The sequence below is a fragment of the Pelophylax lessonae genome, assembly GCF_965119305.1.
Source record: "Pelophylax lessonae genome assembly, chromosome: 13".
NCBI lineage: Eukaryota > Metazoa > Chordata > Amphibia > Anura > Ranidae > Pelophylax > Pelophylax lessonae.
This window is the reverse complement of record NC_138780.1, coordinates 182335919-182361180: the sequence shown is the minus strand read 5'-3', so window position 1 is coordinate 182361180 and position 25262 is coordinate 182335919. Positions and strand designations below refer to the sequence as shown.

The window sequence follows — 25262 nt, the reverse complement described above, 5'->3', positions numbered from 1 at the left end:
AAAAGCAAAGAAGGGTTATACAGACTCAAGCAGGGCAGAGTAGTGATCAAGAAAGAAAGATAAAAGATGAAGTGACTGTTTATTGTGATAAATAAAATTAATCATTAGTGAGTCAGAAAGTGGCCCAAAATCTGAGAAATTAAGAAGTTTGAATTTACAGAATCCCTTTACTTACAGCGTGGTGGGGCCGCTCAGAACACCCGCTAAGACCTCTTCGTGGAGTCCGCCCAACTGTTGATTATTGTGCAAGTCCCTAAAAGATGGCGAGAAGAAAAACCTATTACTTCTTGGAGCTGAAGACTTGTTGCGGTTAACGGCCTGGCTCCGTCAGCGGGACATGGACCAGGCTGGGTGTTACCCCTGGCTGCAGCCTCTCTGAACTTGTTTAAACACATTGAAGCATTAGTAGCTTTGCAGCATCTCGTTCTAGCCATGGACCAGGCTCAGGTCATGTGTTTGGTCATCCGATGTATCCTTAGATGACCATCACCCTTGTAACCTGGTGAAAGAACTGCGGTCACTTTCTAACCTAACAGACAACATAACAAAAGCTAGCTGGCATGGAAGGGGTTACCCGACTCACGGCCTAGAACTGCTGCAGCGTGGGAAGGAGGAAACACGAAGAAACCCCAGAACCCTGGCAAGTGGAGGCCTCAATCCTTTCCTACATTTTTAACAAGCCTACACCCTCTCGGCTTCCTGGCTTTGACTCTCCAAGAGTCTGCAAAATTCCAAATGTTTTCCGGCTAAGAAAACAAAACATTTCAGAGCCTTTATCCTTCTAATTTTTTGGAGAATTACTCCTGATGGGGACTGTTTGAGGCGACTGACATCCCTGCTGTCTGCAGAGGGAAAACACTTATTAGCTAAAGTCAGATTTTGTGAAAGGAATACAGTGGGACAGGTAGGAAAAAGTGTCTGCAATGTGCAGAAATGCAGATCAAGGTGAGTCCTAAGCCCCGTACACACGATCAGATTATCGAACGATCTGTCGTCCATTTTTTGGGGCATGCTAGTCTGATGTGGAAAGTGAAGAGGTTATTTTCATACGAATTTTCCCGTACGACAGAATTCTACTGAGAGCCGGTTCACATAGGAGCGACCCGACTTGCCGGGGCAACCTGTGAAGTCGCGGTGCACAGCGCGCACCGCGACCTCGGAGCGGCATGCAGGGACTTCATATCATTGAAGTCAATGCAGGTCGCTCCAGGTCGCAACAAAGTAGTACAGGACCCTTCTTCTAAGTCGGAGCAAATTGTGTCGCTCCTATTAGAACGGGTCCTGTGCTAATCTATGGCAGGCGACCCACGGCGACTTGTCAGGCGACCAGGTCGCCTGACAAGTCGCCCCAGTGTGAACCAGCTCTAAGAAGTGATGTCATGTGTTCTTTTGTCTCTGAGCATGCCTAGTCTTGCTCTTAAGATTTTTTTCCATCGAAATCTGTACTAATGAGACGAAAATCGGACGTTGTATTACGGACGACAAAAATTTTATAGAATGCACATCAGGATTTTGTCAGCCGAAAAGTCGGAGTTGGCTGTCGAAAGCACCATACTAACAATCCGAAAATCGGCAGATCGGTCGTCGGACTAATTTTCCCTACAGATTTTCTAATCGTGTGTACGGGCCTATAGAAGGGATGAGCAAAACGGAGAGACTTCCCTGAAAATTTCCGCTTCCCCATTCATTTCATTGGAAATCAGAAAGGCAAAATAAAGGTGTTTTTGGTGGTATTTAGTGGAGAATTGGCTTTAAGCACTTGCCGTCTGCTCACTCGAGCACTACTGCGGCAAAGTGGATCGTTATCGTCTGGCGACGTAGACCTACGTCGCCAGACACTCCCCTTTCTCGGCGGCGCGTGCGTGCCGCCGGAGGCTCGCTCCCGCTGTATTCAGTCACAGCGGGAGTCGGGCCAGGGGAGGAGCAGCGGTGGTCGCCTCTGCTCTTCCCCGATCGTCGGGGAATCGAGTGTGGAGATCCGCCTGCTTGTGTAAACAGGCAGGGTCAGATTGCAGGGTTCAGCATAGCTGAACATGCGATCTGTCCTTGTGTCCCTCAGTCACCTCCCCCCACACATGTTAGTAAGCACCAGGCATACATTAACCCCTCCCTCTCCAATAAAATTAAATTAATTAATTTAGATTTTTAAATTTTTTGGGGGGGAATTTCATATAAAAAAATGTGAAAAATATTGTTATTTTTTCAAAATTTACACTCTTTTTTTGTTTATAGCGCAAAAAGTAAAAATCGCACAGGTGATCAAATACCACCAAAAGAAAGCTCTGTTTGTGGGAAAAAAAGGACGTAAATTTTGTTTGGGTATGGCGTCGCACGACCGCGCAATTGTCAGTTAAATTAGCACAGTGCCGAATTGCAAAAAGTGGCCCAGACGTAAGACAGCAAAATCCTCCGGTGGTAAAGTGGTTAAAGTCAAATTCAAGGCAAACGCATAGCTCCAAAGTGTCCCTAGTTTGGAACCCTCTTTCCTCCTCATTTGTCCCTCATTTTGGTCTGATCTATATAGTTGTATATAAAATACACTTTTTATATTTCAAAAAGTGGACCTTGCTTTGTGCACTGGGGGTGGGATTATGGTGTGGGGTTGTTTTTCAGGGGTTGGGCTTGGCCCCTTAGTTCCAGTGAAGGGAACTTTTAAGACATCAGCATACCAAGACATTTTGGACAATTTCATGCTCCCAACTTTGTGGGAACAGTTTGGGGATGGCCCATCCCTTTTGCAACATGACTGCGCACCGGTGCACAAAGAAAGGTCCATAAAGACATGGATGAGCGAGTTTTGGGGTGCAGGAACTTGACTTGCCTACAAAGTCCTGACCTCAACCCGATAAAACACCTTTGGGCTGAATTAGAGCGGAGACAAGCCTTTTTGTCCAACATCAGTGCCTAACCTCACAAATGCCCTTCTGGCCAAACATTCCCATAGACACACTCCTAAACCTTGTGGACAGCCTTCCCAGAAGAGTTGAAGCTGTTATAGCTGAAAAGGTTGGGCCAACTTAATTTTGAACCCAACGGACTAATGGGCAATGGGACTAATCCCAATACTTTTGACAATATAGTGTATATTACATTATATATATATATATATATATATATATATATATATAATTCTGGTGCCCCTTGTGTAGCTACATAGAAAAGATTTACATCGCAGGAACCATTCCAGAGACTCTCAAGGTTGAAGCATCTTCATACTTTGCAATGTATTAAAGCGTTTATTGAAGGGTAGGGAAGAATGAACTCCTCTGAAGCTGACATTCGGAGTGTCACCACTGGTATGGTGATGATGACTGAGCTTAGCTATACATACATGCAAGGGATTATGTGTCCCAGTAATGGATTTCCCTATAGTAAATAGTGAAGGGCACAGAGCACAAAGCTGGGGCGTTATTATACTTGGATTCACTGGAAATTGCAGGTAATGAGGATAATAACAGGATCTTTATCTCAGGAATACAGAGAGCTCCACATGGAAGGGTCGGCTCTCCTGGTCTTTGTTGGAAGGGCGGAGGTCCTGCGTCTTACAAGGGTATCCAATGACATTTCATATTCCTGCCGAGCTCAGTGGGGCTCTTCGCTTTTCTTTAGGCAGCACATCACACAAAATCTGGGGAGGATGGAAAGAGGATCTGGCTGAGTTCTAATAGGAGGAGGCCTGGCAGAATAATTGCCTCATAAAACCGCTGATCACAGCACTTGGAATGGACATGCTGAGATATGTAGTTCCACAGCTGCTTGTGACCTGTTGCTGTTCACTAAGCTCAATGTTAAAGCAACAATAAGACGATTTGTGCTGGGACTTGTGGTTCAGCCAGTATAAGATGCAGGGGCCAATTATTTAGTACCTAACGATGGCTTCTGATTGGCTTGTGTTCTTCGCAATCTATTTATGGGGGGGGGGGGGGGTGCAATTTCCTTCTTTTTTTGTTTCTTTTTTACACCTTTCACCTATTTATGAAAGTCTATCAGCCTGACAAGTCGCGGTCCGCCGCGGTCCATTGTGTGCTACAGGAACGGTTCTAATAGGAGCGACACGAGTCGCTCCGACTTAGAAAAGGTTCCTGTACTACTTCGGGGCGATCTGGAGCGACTTGCATAGACATTCATTATATGAAGTCCGTGCAAGTCGCGCCAAAGTCGTGCCGCGGTAGTGTGAACCGGCACTTAGAGTAACCTTACAAGTCTCAATAGATACATTTCTGACATAATATAACAGTATCAATTTCCAGAAGAAAAAGGTTTTATTGAATTTTTGTGAAAGGTTGACATAATTGCATGTAAAAACATAGCAAGAGATTTGGTATTCATGACATTAGTCGGCCCAGGTGAAGTTGCATAACCATTTAACCTCTGGAAGATTTCCTACCCCCCTTCATGACCAGGCATTTTTTTTTGGCGACACGGCACTGTGCTACTTTAACTGAAATTTATCTCACTTGTTTCCCACAACTAAAGCTTTCTTTTGGTGCTATTTAATCACCACTGTTTTTTATTTTTTTTATTTTTGCGCTATAAACAAAATAAGAGCAACAATTTTTTGGAAAAATAAACTATATTTTTTACTTTTTGCTATCAAACCTATCCAATAAAAAATAAAAAAATTGAATTTCTTCATAAATTTAGGCCATTATGTATTCTGTTACATATTTTTGGTAAACAAAATCCCAATAAGTGTATATTGATTGATTTGCGCAAAAGTCATAGCGTCTCTATACGCTATATATACTAGAATTTTTATTAAATTTTTTTTACACTAGTAATGGCAGCGATCAGTGGCTTGTAGCGGGACTGCGATATTGCAGCGGACAATCTGACACTTTGAGAACCAGTGACACTAATACAGTCATCAGCGATAAAAATATGCACTGTCGGTGTAGTAATGACACTGGCTGGGAAGGGCATTTAAAGGGTTAAATGTGTGCCTAACCAATGTTTGTGTGTACTGAGTGAGATGCTTTCACTGAGGGATATAATGGATTTTATTCCCTGCTTTTCAGGGAAAGAAAATCCATCACTTCCCCTCTGTCAGGACAGAGCTCTGTCTTGTTTACATAGGCAGAGCTCCATCCTGTGTCTCTGCTTGACAATCAGTGGGTGCCAGCGGACATCCATTGGCTGGCACCTGCTGATTGGCTTCTTCTGTGATGAATCATAGCAGAAGCAGTACGTGGGCCCCCTACCAGGAAGTACAGAACGGCCACCTTGTAGCAGTAAAACTGCTATAGGGTGGTCAGGAACTGGATAATTGTGTCATCTCTGAGCTGGCATCTTAGTCCATAAAAAAGATGGTGACCATTGATGATGGCTGAACAAAGATGGTGCTGTTCTTATAAAGAGAAGGCATGGCCAGGGGTAGTACTGCGATCTCGGTGAAAGGCAATAAATATCTGGAAGTGTTACAATGACACATTGGGGGGGGTACATGCAGAAGACAGTCTCTAAGTGGGGGTGCCCATGCTTATTTAAAATAAATATGGCAATTTCCATAGGTGTGCGCAGCCTACTGCATTAGGGTGTGCACACCAAAGATCCAACACACATCTTTCTCTGCAGCCTGAACTGCACAGGGCAGTGAATGAATGGAAAGTGCTCTGTGCTGAGCGGCCTCCTGTTCATTCACAAACTGAAGCCGAGTAAACACAGTTTACTCGGCTTCAGTTATGCTTGAAGACAGTGAGTGAGTGTGTTCACTGGGTTTATTTAGAAAAGGAAGATGCCAGTAAATGACATACTGATTAGCCCCTTCCCCCCGCTCTCCATCCTGAAACATTCCCGCAGCAACTGGGGGAAGAGCAGGGATGGAGGGGGGTGCAACACAAGGGGAAGCCCGAGCAGTAGGGGGAATTGGCACTGCACAGAGTAATAAGAGTGTGCCCAGGCACACCTGACACTCCCCCTGCGCATGCCTATGGCGATTTCACACCAGGCATGAGGGCAACCACAACTGACTCCACTCACTATTGTAGCAGGTAGAGAAAAAAGAATCAGTGAATCTGGTTGGTTGGATTTTGTCCTCTGCTTACACTGTGGCCAAGTTACGGTCACATTACAAACCCCATTTTCACCTAAATCCTGTATTTATTACAAATTTTATTTTGATTCTGCCATTAGCAGTTTTTTTTTTTTTTTTAACCCTAATCAAGGGGAGGCCTACCCCGAAAACCATTTAACCAATCCAGGTTTCCATGATTTCTTCATAAACCATTTATTCTAGTCCTGAAGCCGGAGAGGCCCATCCTCCAAAATGCATTATCTGTATCCAGGCTTTATAGCGAATTTCGTCATGATCCCTCCATAAACCATTTTTTCAGCCCTGAAGAAGGTGAGGCCTATCCCCCAAAACACGTTTACTATATCTGATGTTCTTTGAGTTCCCAAGCGAAATGCTAATTTTTACAAGATGCTCCTCACCACCTATTCAAGATTTGTTCTGATGAGTGATCCTTATTTTAGAGATGATGCAGTCTAGGACCTGAACAAGGTCTACACACACCATATTTCTCACCGGGCTCACCTCCTCCAAGGAGAGCACACCCTATCTGGGATTTACACTAGAACCAATCCTCATTCTTATTGATCCAGCGCAACCACATTCTACCAGATCTACTTGAAGAAAACACAGGCGCCACTCTAAGTGCAGTAACTTGAAACATTTTTATTGTATAAACCACTAGATAGGGGGGTACTCACAAAAGGGATGAATAAAACAGCTCATAAAACACATTCCGGTAAGGATCAGGATGGCTCAAGCGGTGACAAGTAGACAGGCTGTAGCGGTAGCTGCCGCACTTCCTCGTCCAGGGGACACTCAGATGACCGTCCGTCGTCACTTCCGCGAGCGTGATTACGTCATGGCGCCGGTGACGCGTTCTCGGAGCATGCACTCCTTCCTCAGGCAGGTCGGTCATCTGAGTGTCCCCGGGACGAGGAAGTGCGGCAGTCACCGCTACAGCCTGTCTACTTGTCACCGCTCGAGCCATCCTGATCCTTACCGGAGTGTGTTTTATGAGCTGTTTTATTCATCCCTTTTGTGAGTACCCCCCTATCTAGCGGTTTATACAATAAAAAAGTTTCAAGTTACTGCACTTAGAGTGGCGCCTGTGTTTTCTTCTAGTTGGCCCCAAGCAAATCTTCTACTTGTCACTAGAGCTGCCTCAGGAGTGCACCTTGAGCTTTTTATGGACTTTTATGGACTTTTCCATGGACTTTGCCATACATGGATTTTTTAATTTGTCCTTTTTACTGATTATCATTCACTCTGGTTATTTGTGTGTCTAGTACCACTGGTATAGCCCCTGGTGATATTTATTCCCCGCTGTGCGCCAGCTATTTTATTTTTGGTCTACCAGATCTACTTGGTTGTTGGAATTCTTCAAGGCACTCATTGAGAAATGAGATTTAGAGACTTGTTCAGGTAACTTGTCCCTGACTGGCTGCTATGTTTCTATGTGCGATAATGGAATGTTCTTTATATCTGAGGAGAACTCCACTTTGTTCCTCTCTCCTAATACTGCCCATTGCAGTTGTTAGGTGGAGGCTGTATGGACTTCCTTGAAGAGATGAGGTTTCAATGATCATCTAAAGCCAATGTAGGAGATAACTGGACAGATTGGGGTAGGGAGTTCCAGTGGATGAGAGAGGGTCCCAGAGGTGAGAATGGGAGAAAAGTGATGAGGGAGTTGAAAAGAGACAGTCTTGGAACAGAAACTGGGTAGGGAGTTCCAGAGGATAAAAGAGGTTCTAGAGAAGTCCTGGAGGTGAGCATGGGAGGTGTTGATAATTGGAGCCAGAAAGCAGGAGATGTTGAGACAGAAACTGGAGTAAGGTGTTCCAGAGGATAAGAGAGGCTCTGGAGAAGCCCCAGAGGTAAGCATGGGAGAAGGTAACAAGGGAGTCTTGGGACAGAAATTGGGGTAGGGTGTTCTAGAAGATGGGAGAGGTTCTGGAGAAAACCTGAAGGTGCATATGGAGGAGGTGACAAAAGAGCTATAGAGCAGGAGATCTTGGGACAGAAATTGGACTAAGGTGTTCCAGTGGGTGGGAGATGTTCTGCAGAAGTCCTGGAGGTGAGCATGGGAGGTGGTGACAAGGGAGATAGAAAGCAGGAGATCTTGGGACAGAAATTGGAGTAGCAAGTTCCAGAGGGTGGGAGAGGATCTGGAGAAATCCTTGAGGTGAGAATGGGAGGTGGTGACAAGGGAGCTGGACAGCAGGAGGTCTTTGGGCAGAAATTGCAGTAGGGTGTTAAAGAGGGTGGGAGAGACTGACTCTGGAGATGTCTAGGAGGCGAGTACAGGAGGAGGTGGCGAGGGAGATAGAGAGTGGGTCTTCCAAACCATGGGAGAGGCTCTGGAGATGTCCTGGAGGTGAGTATAGGAGAAGGTGATGATGGAGCTAGGAAGCAGGGGGTCTTGGGACAGGAATTAGGGTAGGGAGTTCAAGAGGATGGGGGAAGCACTGGAAAAGTCCTTGAGGCAAGCCTGAGAGGAGATGACAAAGGAGCATGTAGTCTTGAAAAGAATGGATTGGTGAAATAAAGTTGGTGATGTAGCTTGGGGCAGAGTTGTGGATAGCTTTGTATGTTGTTGTTATAATTTTAAACTTTATTCATTAGGTGATCAGAAGCTAGAAGAGGGCTTGGCAGAGAGGGGCGGTGGACACGGAGCAGCTCTATGTAATATTGGTCTGAGGTCTCTCCATGTACCTTTGCTCCCCGTTTCCGTGTTTTGGGCTTCAATGCTGAGAGTTGCTGTTCCAATGTAGTACGACTTCGTCTGTCTGCTCTACCAGAATGTGTCCTAATCTTCTAAAGGCCTGCACACATGAGTGGAAATTCGGCCGGGAATTTTCGTCCGACGACTGATCTGTTGATTTTCGGCTTGTTAGTATGATGCTTCCGACAACCGACTCCGACTTTTCGGCCGAAAAAATCCTGGTGTGCAGGCTATACAATTTTTGTCGACCATCAAAACACGTCCGATTTTCGTCTCATTAGTACAGATTTCGATGGGGAAAAATCTGATGAGCACGACTAGGCATGCTCAGAGATAAAAGAACACATACAAAGCAATCCAACACATGACATCACTTCTGAAGTAGAATTCTGTCGTGCGAGAAAATTCGTGTGCAGTCTAGAGCACATTCCAACCAACAGACACGACTCTGGACAAAAGACGGACGACCGGTCGGCGGAAATTCGTTGCGTGTGTACGAGGCTTTAGGGTGTCACTCTCACTCACTTGCTCTCCTCCCTATCTCGCCCCATCTGAACTTCACTCGCTGGGTTTCCATCCTACAACATTAGCAGCTGTTTTGTTTGGTGGACCTGAGGTCAAAGCAGGTATTAGGCTGTTGATATTGAACTCCAATTCACGAGAAGCAGCTATTATCCGGATAATCTCTCCGCCAACCACTCGCGCACACACACAGATTAGCGGGAATCTGAGCGGTGGGCTCAGCTGAGCGGACTTCTGTACACACAGCGCTTTTAGCAGCAATTATGTCAGGACAAAATAACAGTCGTGTTTATACGCAGGGTACGAGGCGCAGGTTTCGGTTTCCGTAATTACACAGCCTGGTTTTCACGCTCAGTTTGTTTTGACACGTTAGTACATAACATCTGTAGAGAGGAGCTGGAACAGATCGCCTGGCAGCAGAGCATAACACAGCTGCCAAATTGTCTGCGTTCCGCAGGCTGGCTGGCGATGCCACGAATGCCATCCCTGGGATTCCAGCCACAACACCGGAGAAACCCAACGTAGGCGATCTATATGACATCGAGCAAATGACATACCAAAAAAATGATCCTTTCATAAATAGGAACAATCTTCTCTGCTGGGGAAATTTGTGTGTGTAAAACACGTGGTGACAACAAACAATGAACTCAGAAGAATGCTATGGTCTACAGGACAAATACATACAGTGCCTGGAAAAAGTATTCATACCCCTTGAAATTTTCCACAATTTTGTCATGTTGCAACCAAAATTGTAAATGTATTTTATTGGGATTTTATGTGATAGACCAACACAAAGTGGCACATAATTGTGAAGTGGAAGTAAAATGATAAATGTTTTTCAAAATTTTACAAATAAATATGTGAAAAGTGTGCCGTGCATTTGTATTCAGCCGCCACCCGAGTCAATACTTTGTAGAACCAAAAAGAAACGAGGATCAGTGCGCTACTGGAGGGGTCTGATACTACAAACAATCAATCAAATGAATAAGTGAAAGTAAACGCGAAAAAGCTGCCAATCTGAATCGGTGTCCCCACCGTGAAATAACAATGTGTATAGTGAGCAAGATCGGCGCTAATTCAAATAAATCTGTTGTATAATGGGTGTGCTGGTGGCCAAATCAGTGCTAATACAAATCACGATGAACAATGAAAATAGTGCAAACAGTAGAAAAATCAGCATAAGTCCTTCAAAGATATGGATGTGATATATCAAGGAAATAAAAAATCAAATAACACTAATGTATTAATTAATGATGTGCAGCAAATATAATCAGTCACACAAAACACACGTGTGTGACAATAAGGCTTCCTTTGATATCCCTCAGATTCCTCAGTTGTGGATGGATGGTGGAATCCCAAATAAAGGCAGCACCTTCCTCTTCACTAATGACCTCTGCTTTCTATATGCCTCTATTTCCGTGCCAAGGTGTCTCATGGAGAAAGTAATAAAAGAGGGGCCATCATGGTGCAAAAAGAGTTTAATAAGAAATGTAGTACACGATAACAAAAAACGCTGACCGCCAATGTGGTAAAATCACAACTTCCGGTCACGGCCGTAGACCCGGAAGTGACGTCACCCGGCTTCTCCCGACGCGTTGCGTCACTACGCACGTGACTTTATCAAAGGAAGCCTTATTGTCACACACGTGTGTTTTGTGTGTATTGAGGTAAGCGGCCATTACACACTATTTCATTTGATGACAAAGAAGGACACTTTATCTGGTGATACTAGAACATCAAGATTCACTGTTTATTTGAAGAAACATCACTGTCACACATTTATGAGTTTTTGATACACCATTTGGAATTATTTGGACTTTGTTTTTGTTGCACAGGACTGATTATATTTACTGCACATCATTAATTAATACATTAGTATTATTTGATTTTTTATTTCCTTGATATATCACATCCATATCTTTGAAGGACTTATGCTGATTTTTCTACTGTTTGCACTATTTTCATTGTTCATCGTGATTTGTATTAGCACTGATTTGGCCACTAGCACACCCATTATGCAACAGATTTATTTGAATTAGCGCCAATCTTGCTCACTATACACTTTGTAGAACCACCTTTCGCTGCAATTACAGCTGCAAGTCTTTTTAGGTATGTCTCTACCAGCTTTACCATCCTCATTTGCAGAGGAAGGAGGTGTGGCTTGCCTCCAAAACGCATCCTGATTGGCTCTTCTGCTTCTGGTTGACAGACTGAGCTCTAGGCTCTGACAGCTCGCTCTCCAGCGTCCTTCACCATCCACCTTCACTGGAGCCACCACTGCGGCATGGACTAATAGCCCCCCCGCGGGCAGGACATTTTTGTATTCTGAGCCTTACACTTGCTCTGAACACACCTCTGTGAGTGACATTTTTTCACTTTCCCTCTTTGTATAATTAACCACTTCTGGACCGGAAGATTTTCTCGCTTAATGACCAGGCCATATTTTGTGATTCGGCACTGCGTTAATTTAACGGACAATTGCGCGGTCGTGCGACGCTGTACCCAAATAATATTGAAGTCCTTTTTTTCCCACAAATAGAGCTTTCTTTTGGAGGTATTTGATCACCTCTGCGATTTTTATTTTTTGCGCTATAAATAAAAAAAGAGCGACAATTCTGAAAAAAAATATATATTTTTCACTTTCCCAAAAAAAAAAAAAAAAATCAAAAAAATCAAAATGTAACATTTTATGCCAATTTGGTTTCTGCTACATATTTTTGGTAAAAAAATAGGCGTATTTTGATTGGTTTTCGCAAAGGTATCACGTCTTCTAACTACGGGAAAGATTTATGTCATTTTTATTGTTATTTTTTTTTACTAGTAATGGCGGCGATCTGCGATTTTTAGCAGGACTGCGACATTGCGGCAGACAGATTGGACCCCTAACAGACATTTTTGACACTTTTGGGGGGACCAGTGACATTACTACAGTAATCAGTGCTAAAAATATGCACTGTTACTGTAATAATGACACTGGCAGGGAAGGGGTTAACCCTATGGGTGATCAAGGGGTTAAATGTGAGCCTAGGGGAGTGATTCGAACTGTGGGGGGGGGCGTGGCTTGTGAAATGATCATAGAGACCTGTGATCCTACATAGAAATGGGGAGCGATCCCGGGTGTCAGACGGCAATTGGAGCCGCCTGCTGCCGAGTGGGCGCGGGAGCGCACCGCTGGCGGCGCATGCTCGCCCCCTAGCTGCAGGCGCGTGACCGACGTAGGTCTACAGTGTTTCACGCAGGAGGGCTGCCCTGTAGCAGTAAAACTGCGGCGGGTGGTCCGGAAGCGGTTAAACGGTACTATACTAAAAGTCTGCTCGGCGCTTCTCTCCCCTCTTGCTCATGCACATCTAGAGAGTGAAAGTTTCTTTGCAAAATAGCTCTGTCAGACTGGATGGAGAACGTCTTTGAGCAGCATTTTCAAGTCTTGCCACAGATTCTCAATTCTCAGATTCTCAATTGGATTTAGGTCTGGACTTTGACTGGGCCATGCTACCACATAAATATGCTTTGACATAAACTATTCCATTGTAGCTTTGGCTGTAGGTTTAGGGTCGTTGAGACTGGGGCGGAGGTTTCACCTTTCAGGTTCACCTTTCAGAAAGGTGAACCTTCGCAGCAGTCTCAAGTCTCAAGTCTTTTGCAGACTCTTTTCTTCTAAGATCGCCCTGTATTTGGCTCCATCCATCTTCCCATCAACTCTGATCAGCCCCATGTCCCTGGTGAAGAAAAGCATCCCCACAATATGATTCTGCCACCACCATGTTTCACGGTGGGGACGGTGTGTTCAGGGTGATGTGCAGTGTTAGTTTTCCACCACACATAGCATTCTGCTTTTAGGCCAAAAAGTTCAATTTTGGTCTCATCTGACCAAATCACCTTCTTTCACATGTTTGCTGTGTCCCCCACATGGCTTCTCGCAAACTGCAAACAGGACTTCTTATAGCTTTCTTTCAACAATGGCTTTCTTCTTGCCACTCTTCCATAAAGGGCAGATTTGTGGAGTGTGGACAGATTCTCCCACCTGAGCTGTGGATCTCTGCAGCTCCTCCAGAGTTCCCATGGGCCTCTTGGCTGCTTCTCTGAATGCTCTCCTTGCCCGACCGCTCAGTTTAGGTGGATGGCCATGTCTTGGTAGGTTTGCAGTTGTGCCATACTCTTTCCCATTTTTGGATGATGGATTGAACAGTACTTTGTGAGATGTTCCAAGCTTGGGATATTTTTTTTATAACCTAACCCTGCTTTAAACTTCTCCACAACTTTATCCTTGACCTGTTGTAAGATTCTGGTACCTTTGGTACCTTTGGTACCCTTATTTACCATTTTCCTTTCAAAACATTGCGTCCCACCTTTCTAGTTAGGTGGAACGCATACACCTTTAAGACGGATGACGTCATCGCTGAGCGCCGCTGAGCGGCTATTTCAGTCGCCAGCATTCTCTCTCACGTTGTTCGTTCAATGTGTGTCTACATGCTCACAAGCCTTGTCTTGCTGTCGGAACCTCCAGCTATTTGCCTTTACCTGGAACAGACCGGAACCTCGCAACTGATCTCGTATCTCGCTACCGGATCACTCCCTCACTACTGGACCCCTCTACTTACTAAACCTTACTAGTGATAAGTACCCCACAGGGGAATCCTCCATAACTAACTTACACTATCATCTTCTGCACATTAAGGACTGTTACTATCTATGCATACTAATTCTACCATCTGCACTGTTACATAGATTGCTAGCTCTTGAGTCTACTACCATCTATCCTTGCACTGGGTTAGTCTATCCTGTCTATGTCATCTGCTGTCCTTACCACCTGTTACCATACATGATTACTAACCTATCTGCATTCTACCTATTACCATCTACTACTCTCCTGAACATTACTATCAAGTGCTTACCATTACTGTCACTGCTCACACCTGTCCCTTCAGCACATCACTTCCATACTATCATATACATCCTATCACTCCAGGAACATCTTATTGAGTGTGTGTATATCTGTATGCTGAAGCAGAGAGGCCCACAGTGATGAGTCTGGAGAGTTGGATCTGGTATTCCAACACATCTCTACATGACTACTGAGTGGAGATTCTGCAGCTGCAAATCCAGCTTACAATAAAAACGCAGGAGCGTTACACCTGTCTGGTGTGTTCCTTGGCTTTCATGGTGCTGTTTGTTCACTAAGGTTCTCTAAAAAACCTCTGAGGACTTCACAGAACAGCTGTATTTATACTTCACAGAACAGCTGTATTTATACTGAGATTAAATTACACACAGGTGGACTCTATTTACTGATTGGGTGACTTCTGAAGGCAATTGGTTCCACTAGATTTTAGTTAGGGGTATCAGAGTAAAGGGGGCTGAATACAAATGCACACCACACTTTTCAGATATTTATTTGTAAATTAAATTGTATTTATTTTCCTTCCACTTCACAATTATGTGCCAATTTGTGTTGGCCTATCACATAAAATCCCAATAAAATACATTTACATTTTTGGTTGTGACAAAATGTGGAAAATGTTAAGGGGTATGAATAGCACTGTATGTATTGTGCAGGAGCAAAAATGGCAGAAAAATGCTATCTCTATCAACTGGCAAATGAGTACCTCAAATTTTTTTCTATGAAAAATCAATTACAGGTTAACCATATATGTTAAATTTTAACCATACAAATTATGTTCAAGAGGTATTTGGCCCCAAACCAAAAATGATTATATTGCAGTTTATCAATTATTAGATGTGGTGGCTGCTTTAGTTTTCTTTTCCCTCTGTTTTCACCTAATGATCTGGCAAGTAATTCCCCTCCTGTATTACTAAGATGCAACTCTGGAGGAATGAGCACATGAGGCACAGCAGAGAGCAGTATTGTCAGTCTTGGTGGGGAGCGGGGGGAGAGGGAAGGATAGTGCTAAATGTGTTAGCAGATTTATTGAAGCCAAACTCCAACTAACACTTTATAATCAATTAATGCAGCCAATATTGTTCCTTTTGGGATATAGGTTTTGCATGAATAAATAAAAGCGTTTCATTGTGAGCACCCCTGTCAGTGTTAAGAGGTCTGTCTCATCCATGTAAACGGATTCATTCTGCTTAAGAGTTTGTGCTGTGAAAGACTGAAGGGAAGGCTGGAGTTGGTATTTAACCTCCCTGGCGGTCTGATGATGTCAGGATTTCTGTGCTAAAAGCGGTACATTGTTTTGCATGGAAATCTGTTGCTTTATATTTTAAAACTCACCTTCCCCTGCGATCCCCCGCCGTCCTCCCCCGCTATCCTCCAGCCATCCTACCACTGTGTGCTCAGCCGATGCCGGCACCTGTCTAACGGTTCCCTTCCCTGCGAGCGTTGCGATGCAGGAGAGGGAAACCAGCGGCAATTTGAAAAATGTAAATACACCAAATGAGATGATAAAAAGTTGTGATCCTAACGGATTACATTGTATCATCTCATTTCACCACAGGATTTCACCTGGTGACTTTTCCAGTGCCCTGCCTGTGCTTTTCCAGTTCTTTGTGTCTGGAAAATTGAGAATGACCATGGTGTCCAAAAAAACGTTCTTTTTGCGCAAAAGTGCCTTTAGACGAACTGGAAAATAGCGACAGCTAAACTGAGTTACTTGAAGAACTGAGCGACAGCGATTCGTGGGAAAATTCATCATCAGGTACGGAAAGTGAAGACAGCGACGATTCTGATGTCTCTTTCTGGCACATCGCTCCATTGGAAATTCTGAAGAATCATTTGATATACTTCCCAAATTCCACAAGCTATGACCAGAAAAAGACATCAGAATCGTTGCTGTTGTCACTTTCCGTACCTGATGACGAATTTTCCCATGAATCGCTATCACTCAGTTCTTCAAATAACTCTGTTTCACTGTCGCTGTTTTCCAGTTCATCTAAAAGGACTTTTGCGCAAAAAAGAACACTTTTTGGACACCATGGTCTTTCTCAATTTTCCAGGCGCAAAGAACTGGAAAAGCACAGGCAGGGCACTGGAAAAGTCACCAGGTGAAATCCTGTGGTGAAATGGGATGATACAGTGTAATCCGTTAGGATCACAGCTTTGTATCATCTCATTTAGTGTATTTACATTTTTGAATTTGCCGCCAGTTCCACCCCCCTGCGTCGCAACGCTCACAGGGAAGGGAACCGGAAGACAGGTGCCGGCATCTGCCAAGTACAGAGCGAGAGGACAGCAAGAGGATGGCTGGAGGACGGCGGGGGATCGTAGGGGAAGGAGAGTGTGATTCTGGGGTAATCCCGAGTGTGGATCGGGGGTTACCGCTTTTGGTACACTGTATTAACCCCGAGCCACACTCAGGAATACCACCAGGGAGGTTAATGCTAGGTGGGTCTATGCTGCAAGTTCTGTAATACTCAGCTTAGTAGTTACATAACAGAGAAGTCTAATCCCCTCCATATTAGATGTATGGGATGGAGGTAACTCCTAGGATTCTCCACTTACTGCAGTTTTCAGTTTTATTGCTTTTTCTCATTTTCACATAAATTCACACAATAAATCGTGGCAAGTCCTGGCAACCGTCTTGTGTGAATTGTGCAAAAATGTCAACCGACCCAACCACATTTCCCACATTCTGCCCGCCAAGGTTTCCATCACAGAGCTGCATAGGCTTTGCTTTTCCTGACATTTCGAGGCTGATGTGCTGGATGTTCTGATCAGACCAGATCATCCAAAGATTTAAATCTGATCTCTGGCCTTCCCTTCAGTCTTGCACTGTTGTACCGGCTCCTCTCCTCGACTGAAATGGCTTGCTCTGATCTCACTGCACACTGTGAGCTTCTCACAATGTGCATTAGAAGCTGCAGCAAGTCGGATAGAGCCCACTTCATTTGCAGGCTGGATGACGTCCATCATCTGGCCCTTTCCTCCCCTGTCTGACGTCCCTAGCCCACCCCTTTCAGTCATTGGATTGCAGTTTTTGCAATAATGAAGGCTCACATGTGGGTGTTTCCTAGGGTGGTCTCTATGCAAATGCAGCCTGCCAAGGAACGCCCACTCCTCTAGACTAACAGAAACTTTTCCCAAGAGCCAGCCCGCTGCTTGCATCAGGACTAAGGAATCTTAGGAGTACAGAGGCAGGGTGCTTTGATGATTTCAGGATGATACATACAGCACCCTGTCAGCCCCTCCCACCAGCCATGATCTGCCTGCATTGCAAAAGAGAAGCACAGAGACCCAGTGATGATATCACTGGGTCTATAATAGGGTATTTAATGAGAACGGAAAAGATTTTACTTAAAAAATGTCATTAGTATGTCGATGAGTGGCATGAGGGAACCAGTGAAGGCAGATATATAAACAGGCCCACAAAAAACATATATTGCAGAGTATTCTTCCCATTGATCACCAATGTAAGGAGAATTCTTCCCACTGACCACCATTGTAAAGGACATTCTTCCCATTGACCACTAATTTAGGGACCATTATTTCCACTGATCACCAATGTAAGGAACATTCTTTCCACTGACCACCAATGTAAGGCATTCTTCCCACTGATCACCAATGTAAGGGACATTCTTCCCATTGACCACTAATGTAGGAACCATTCTTTCCACTGACCACCAATGTAAGGGACATTCTTCCCATTGACCACTAATGTAGGAACCATTCTTTCCACTGATCACCAATGTAAGGAGCATTCTTCCCAGTGACCACCAATGTAAGGAGCATTCTTCCCATTGACCACTAATGTAAGGACCATTCTTCCCACTGACCACCAATGTAGGGAGCATTCTTCCCACTGACCACCAATGTAAGGAGTATTCTTTCCACTGACCACCAATGTAATGGACATTCTTCCCACTGACCACCAATGTAAGGAGCATTCTTCCCACTGACCACCAATGTAAGGAGTATTCTTTCCACTGACCACCAATGTAAGGAGTATTCTTTCCACTGATCACCAATTTAAGGAGCATTCTTCCCACTGACCACCATTGTAAGGAGCATTCTTCCTATTGACAACCAATGTAAGGGACATTCTTTCCATTGACCACTAATGTAAGGAGCGTTCTTCTTACTGTCCACCTATGTAAAGAACCTTCTTCCCACTGACCACCAATGTAGGGAGCATTCTTCCCACTGACCATTTGGTGGCTTCAATCATAATCTTTCAGACCTTCTTTCCATTATTTTTGCCCGGTGGTTCTGCCAATAACACACTTCCTGTCCTAGGGTGACAACACTCACTCACTCTACTGTATTCTTTGAAGGAGCATCATTGCCCAACCAGGCTGCTCTCCTGATTTGGACTACAAACACACCCCACCCCTCCTCTTCTCCTCATCTCCCTTATTTGGGGGGGATTGTGTATTTCTCATAAAATAGCTGGGAAAGCTGATAACTTTGTTTGAGATTTCAATGAAGCTCACAGGAAGGGACCATGAAACTAGATTTCTGGCAGGATCAACAGCTATTTTCTGTACTTGCAGAAATATGTTCCTAGCCTGAAGAACACATTTTAGTAGCATGTGTTTAAATAAGACAGATAGGGGGCAGTAGATTTGCTTATAGCTTGCAGCAAATGCCCAACTGCTGCCAAGCCATGGTGGAAAACCCGTGATAAGGGGTTCTTCCCTTTTCTCCATGAAGAAGGGAAGGATTGGCACTGGATTGTATGACAGATCTGCAATAAGTGCTGCTGTGATTTCTGTTATCTGTCAATCTTTTACAATCCTCAAGTCTGTCTCACTGATTGCTGGTATTGAGCCCCCCCCCCCCCCTGGCTGTCCCATCTTTTTGCTCTGAGTGTGATGATGATGATTGTACTTACACAGTTGTTAGGTTGGTGCAATTGAACGCAAATTTGTTCAGCTCGGTAAATCCGTTGTTGTAGAGTTTTCTGAAATAGAAGAAAGATTAGGATCAGGGCCATCATCATGATGCATTATTCTCTGGGCAATATGGCAGTGTGGACTGCCCCTTCCCCCAGTATGCAAGGGGCATTATTCCCACTATTCACCTATGTAAAGTACATTGTTCCCATCGACTACCAATGTAAGGAGCATTCTTCCCATTGACCACCAATGTAAGGAGCATTCTTCCCATTTACCACCAATGTAAGGAGCATTCTTCCCATTGACCACCAATGTAAGGAGCATTCTTCCCATTGACCACCAATGTAAGTAGCATTCTTTCCACAGATCACCAATGTAAAGAGCATTCTTCGCATTAACCATCAATGTAGAGAGCATTCTTCCCACTAATCACCAATGTAAGGGATATTCATCCCTTTGACCACCAATGTAAGGAGCATTCTTCCCATTGACCAACAATGTAAGGAGCAAACTTCCCACTGATCACCAATGTAAGGGACATTCTTCCCACTGATCACCAATGTAATGGACATTCTTCCTATTGACCACCAATGTAAGGAGCGTTAAAGTGCTGAAGTCCTCCACATAAATTAATTTCGTGATGTGACACACACCCCCTTTTGTGTTTCTCCTTACCAGAAACTATGGACACCCAACTTTTCAGTCTGGGAGTCAATCAGGGTGTATTTAAATAAGACTGATGGGTCACAAGGAACGGATCAAGAACTCCTCAGTAGACTCTAAGATGTTCCAGTAATCCTCAAGTGCGGAACAAAGAGAAGGAGCCAATAGTGAAGCACCGTAGGGTTGCAGGTTATTGGCGCAATAAAAACATAAATACAAAATGGTAGCAATAAAACAGCATGCAAACAGCAATAAGCTTCAGCGAACGCCGTAACCACCATGCGTTATACGGCAACTGAAAGTCACCTCGTTACAACTTGATACCGGAAATTACGTCAACGTGTTTCGCCCTCCCACAGGGCATCATCAAGGACCTCATTTCTGGTTAGTGCAAGCCTCTATTTATATCCTGAGAACAGCCGCCTCTTCCTCGGTAACCAATCAAAAAGACATGGCAGCCATATTGGAAGCGAGCCCAAAAAACCATTATTAGAAATATACCAATATATCCACTTGCTGAAAATAGTCTCAACAATGTCACTTATGGCTGAATTTACGTATCATCAAAAAACATTATAATCAAAACACATTATAAATCGCTAAAAACAATCAATGTCAACTGTAAATAACCAGCCGTGTATAAAATCATACAGAAATATATATGAATAAAGTTTATTATGAAAAATACTATTAAAAGATGAGAAATAGAGTTGGGCAAATAAAAATAGAAAAATAAAGTATAAAACAAAAATGAAAATAAATAGAAATGAAAAAAAAATGAAATAAAAATAAATAAATAAATAAAATAAAAATTAAAATATAAAATAATATTAAAATATAAAAGATGAGAAAAAGGAAGATGAAAAATAGAATAATATGAAATATAAAAATGAAAATAAATATACGATATATCGCTTTCTTTCACCAATTAGAAATGAAACAATTGAGATCTAACTCAATGTTTAATCCCAAAGGGCTCATAGTTCCCAAACGATAGATCCATTGTATTTCGTTTTGGAAAATGGCCCTTTTTAAATTTCTTCCCCTCCAGTGGGGCTCAACCCTGTCAATCCAACAATAAGTCTAAACAGCAGGATCTTTCTCACGATGGAGCCTGAAATGGTTCGATAGGATATGATTTCTATAGCCCTTTTTAATGTTATTTACATGTTCTCTAAGCCTGACTCCCAGTTTCCTAGTTGTTCGGCCCGGCCCACATACTGGAGCCCGCAGGGACAGGCTAAGAGATATGTGACATGCGTGGTTTGAAATTTGATAATTTTTTTTTATTTTATAAGACTCACCACCTGAATGTGATTCAAAATGTGTAGTTTTCCTCTTTCTAAATTTGGAAGTTCTACAAATCATACATTTGCCACAACTGTAAAATCCCACTTGATCAAAAAAGGTGCAAATCTTTTTAGGTGGATCAACTACATTATGAGCTAATTTCAAACGTAATGTTGGGGGGTTTAGTAAAAATAAACTGTGGTCTATCTGGCAAAACTTTCTGTAGTTCTACATCTTCTAACATTATCGGCCAATGCTGTTTGATCATTTTCTCTATCGGTTTGTATTGTCGGGTAAAGCCTGTCATATAAGCAACTCCAAAATCTTTTTTTCTTTTTTAAACAAATCCTCTCTATTCATATCACCTACTGTTCTTTTAACTCTTTAGCCCTATAAAACCTTTCCACCGGAACATTTGCCTGTATATCATAATCATCCCTTTTATTACAATTCCGCCCTACTCTCATCATATGGCTTTTTGGGGATGGCTCCCAACCATCTGGGGTGGTGGCAACTCCCCAGAGGGATGTAACCATTCCTATCAACTTCCTTAAAAAAGGTTTTGGTTAGAAGTTGATTATTCTCTTTGTCTAAAAGACCCCAATTCCCTCCTTTGCACTTAAAAATATTCAAAACGACAGAATCTGCGTTTTTGAATACAGTAATTTTTTAAAATTGGTGCTATTGGCAGCCAAGTAAACCAGAAGTGACGTTGTGACGTCGCTTCCGGGTTACATCATCGGAGACCCGATCAAAGCCGAATCCAGCTTAGTTCGGGACTTTGACCAGCCGGCGGACGTGTCGGCCGGTCCCTTGGGTTTCCTGGTGGGATGGGAGACCAGGGCAGAGCGGAAGGCGGCCGGGGGGGGGGGGATGAGTCAGTCCCCTCCCGCTCTTTATGATAACGACTGATCAGCAGATGAGCCGCATCGGTTGTTATCACAAGAAAGCTGACCGCAGGCTCTAAAAAACTGTACCAGGCGATGCCTCTAGCTGCAGGCATCACCCCGGTACATCTACTTCTTCAAGCTGAGGTGCAGGTATGATGGTTTGCGGGAAGTGTACCTTTCTTTGCGTTACTGCACGTTTAATGCAGTATATTTCTGTACGTTACGTGCCGTTTAAGTCTGTATATTTCAGTGCGTTACATGCCGTTTAACACAGCATATTTCTGTGCATTATTGCACGTTTAACGCAGTATATTTCTGTGCATTATGTGCCATTTAATGCAGTGTATTTAAGTGCATCATGTGCCATTTAACACAGTAAATCTCTGTGTGTTAGTGCACGTTTAACGCAGTATATTTCAGTGCATTACGTGCCATTTAGCGCAGTATATTTCTGTGCCTTACTGCACGTTTAACGCAGTATATTTCTGTGTGTTACTGCATATTAATGCAGTATATTTCTGTGCGTTAGTGCACATTTAACGCAGTATATTTCTGTGCGTTAGTGCACATTTAACGCAGTATATTTCTGTGCGTTAATGCAGTTTTACTTCAGTATATTGTAGTGTCGGTGGAGTGTGTCTGTGTAGTGATTACTCAGGTTAAAATGCACCACACCCATCTTTCCATTAATTAAAGTGCATCCACGTACACATTTCCATATCTTTATTATATTTTGTTAATAAGCACCTTCCCATCATGTTTAGGAAGCCAACAAGAAGAGGCAGACATTCCCATGGCACTGTGAGGGGACAAGCAGCGTATGTGTCCACAGGTATACAGGTGGTCAGTCCTCATGCAGGACATCATTTCCTCGGTTTAGTGATGTTGCCCATGCTATCCAGCCACAGCATGCAGAGAAGGTAGTGGTACTAAACCATCCTTATCCTACTCATCCTCTATCACCCAAGCAGAGACTAGAGCACAGTCCACTGCAGCTACCAGAGTGGCTAAATCTGCTTCCTTGTCCACAGCTATTCCTGTCATAGTCCAAGCACCAGGCATGGAAGAGTCAGCTGAGTTATTTGAACTCAGCATCAGCCACTTGCTCCTTGACAATGCACAGCCATTACTTTATTCAGATGTTGGTTCTGAGGTTGAGGAAGGTAGGAACATGAGCCTACAGAGGGGGGGGGGGGGGGAGAACACTGGTCCACAAATTGGCAGTCATGTTCCCCCAGCTGCAGCGTGTTGCCAAGTTGTCTCCAGTGGTAATGAGGATGGAGGAGATGATGATGATGAGGTCACTGATGTGACTTGGTTGCCGGATATTGAAGAGTAGGAGTGAGGGTGAGGCACAACCCCAATAAGGCAGCCATCGTGGAAGAGTAAAGAGCAGCCACCCTATTCCATCACATTGTAGAGCAGTTAACTCCCGACACCCTTCCCACAGCTCAGCTGTCTGGGCCTTTTTTTTAGGACACGTGCAGCCAATTGCACTGTTACAATTTGCAAACTTTGTCTCAAGCACATCAAGCATGGCAACACCAGCCATTAGGGTACCAAATGCTTGACAAGGCATTTAGCCTCCCACCACTCAGCCCATTGGCAAGAGCACCTGAAAGCCACATAAAAGGGACGCAATTCTAAGGGATGCAAATCCTTACTCACCTCAGTCTACCCCCGTTATACCTCATGACCTCTCAGCAGCCTCCAATGAGAGGAATGATGGTATAGCGCAGGGTGTCCCAGGTCTTTGCAGCACATCTGCCAGTAGCACACCACCAGCTGTAGACTATAGCCGGCACATTTCTCTGCCCCATCTGCTGCAGCGTAAAAAATATAAGTCACTGCCACCCACATGCCCAGCAGTAAATGCAAGCTTGTCAAAGCTGCTGGATTTACCACTTCTGCCTTTCCGTCTGGTATATTCTGCCCCCTCCAGTGAATTTGCAGAATTTGCTGTACCACAATGGCAAGTTCTCAGTTGCTATTTCTTTTCACGTAAGACCATTCCAGCTCTGTACCATCACGTGGAAGGCAATGTTGTGGCATCATTGGGCAAAGCAGTCAGCTGCAATGTCCATGTTACTGCTGACATGTGGTCCAGTAGGCATGGTCAGGAATGCTCTATTTTGTTCACAGCACACTGGGTAACTCTGCTTGCAATTTAAAGGATGCAGGACAGGGCTTAGTGTTGCAGCTTGTTGTGCCTCCAGCTCTACCCCCTCCTCCTTCTCCATGCCCTCCTCTGCTTAATTGTCCTACCAACCACAAGTACACCCTAAGCGTTCAAGGGCCTATTCAATGAGTCAGGCTAAAAGGTGCCAAGCAGTGCTTCAGTTGGTGTGTCTAGGTGACAGGAACCACACCGGAGCAGAGATTCTTGCAGCATTGCTGGGGCAGGCCCAGAGGTGGTTCAAGCCACACCAGCAGGAGCCAGGAATGGTGGTGTGCGATAATGGTACAAACCTCCTTAGACAGGGAAAGGTGACACGTGCCATGCCTGGCGCATGTCCTCAATTTGGTGGTGCAGTGTTTCCTAAATAGGTACCCAGGGTTGGAAGATCTGCTAACGATGGCCAGAAGAGTCTGTAACCATTTCAGGCAGTCATACACAGCCAGTGCTCGGTTACATAGTTACATAGTTACATAGTAGGTGAGGTTGACTAAAGACAATAGTACATCCAGTTCAACCTGTGTAGGTGTGTGTGGCTGTAATCATCTCACATAGCCCTGAATGTCCTGATCCTTGAGATGTACGTCTAAGAGTCTTTTGAAAGCCACCATACTTCCCGCAGAAACCACCTCTTGTGGTAGAGAATTCCACAATCTTTTAGCCCTAACAGTAAAGAACCCCCCATGTTGCCTGAGGTTAAAACGCTTCTCCTCTAATCGCATTGAATGCCCTCTTGTCCTCATGCAATCCCTTCGACTTAACAGCTTTTTTTCTAAGCTGAGATCCCCATTGAGATATTTATAAATTGCTATCATGTCCTCCCTTAGGCGTCTCTTCTCCAGGGAGAATAAATCGAGCGATTGCAGACGCTCTTAATAATTAAGGTCCTCCAATCCCCTAATCAGTTTAGTTGCATTTCTCTGGACTCTCTCCAGCTCCAACACATCCCTCCTGAGGATTGGCGACCAGAACTGGACAGAATACTCCAGATGCAGTCGGACCAGAGTTTTATAAAGTGGAAGGATTATAGTCTTATCTCTGGAATACATCCCTTTCTTTATGCATGCTAATATTCTGCTGGCTTTGGCAGCTGCCGCTTGACATTGCATGCTGTTGCCTAATCTATCATTAACCAAGACTCCCAGATCCTTCTCCATTTTTGATTCCCCCAAGGGTTCCCCTCCTAACGTGTAT

The 25262-nt window shown here is 44.0% G+C and overlaps 1 protein-coding gene across 3 annotated transcripts in view; it reads right to left on the bottom strand.

The window, feature by feature from the left end:
• TSHR (thyroid stimulating hormone receptor) overlaps positions 1 to 25262 on the bottom strand; it is a 126224-nt gene that overhangs the window by 7308 nt on the left and 93654 nt on the right. For 2 of the 3 annotated variants that reach the window (XM_082242869.1, XM_082242870.1), the window contains exons 8-9: positions 19046 to 19114; positions 176 to 253 (exon numbers count right to left, since the gene is read on the bottom strand). In XM_082242869.1, the coding sequence (XP_082098995.1) occupies positions 176 to 253; positions 19046 to 19114 (147 nt within the window). The remainder of the gene's footprint in view (positions 1 to 175; positions 254 to 19045; positions 19115 to 25262) is intronic. The other variant, XM_082242871.1, reaches the window with a different exon arrangement.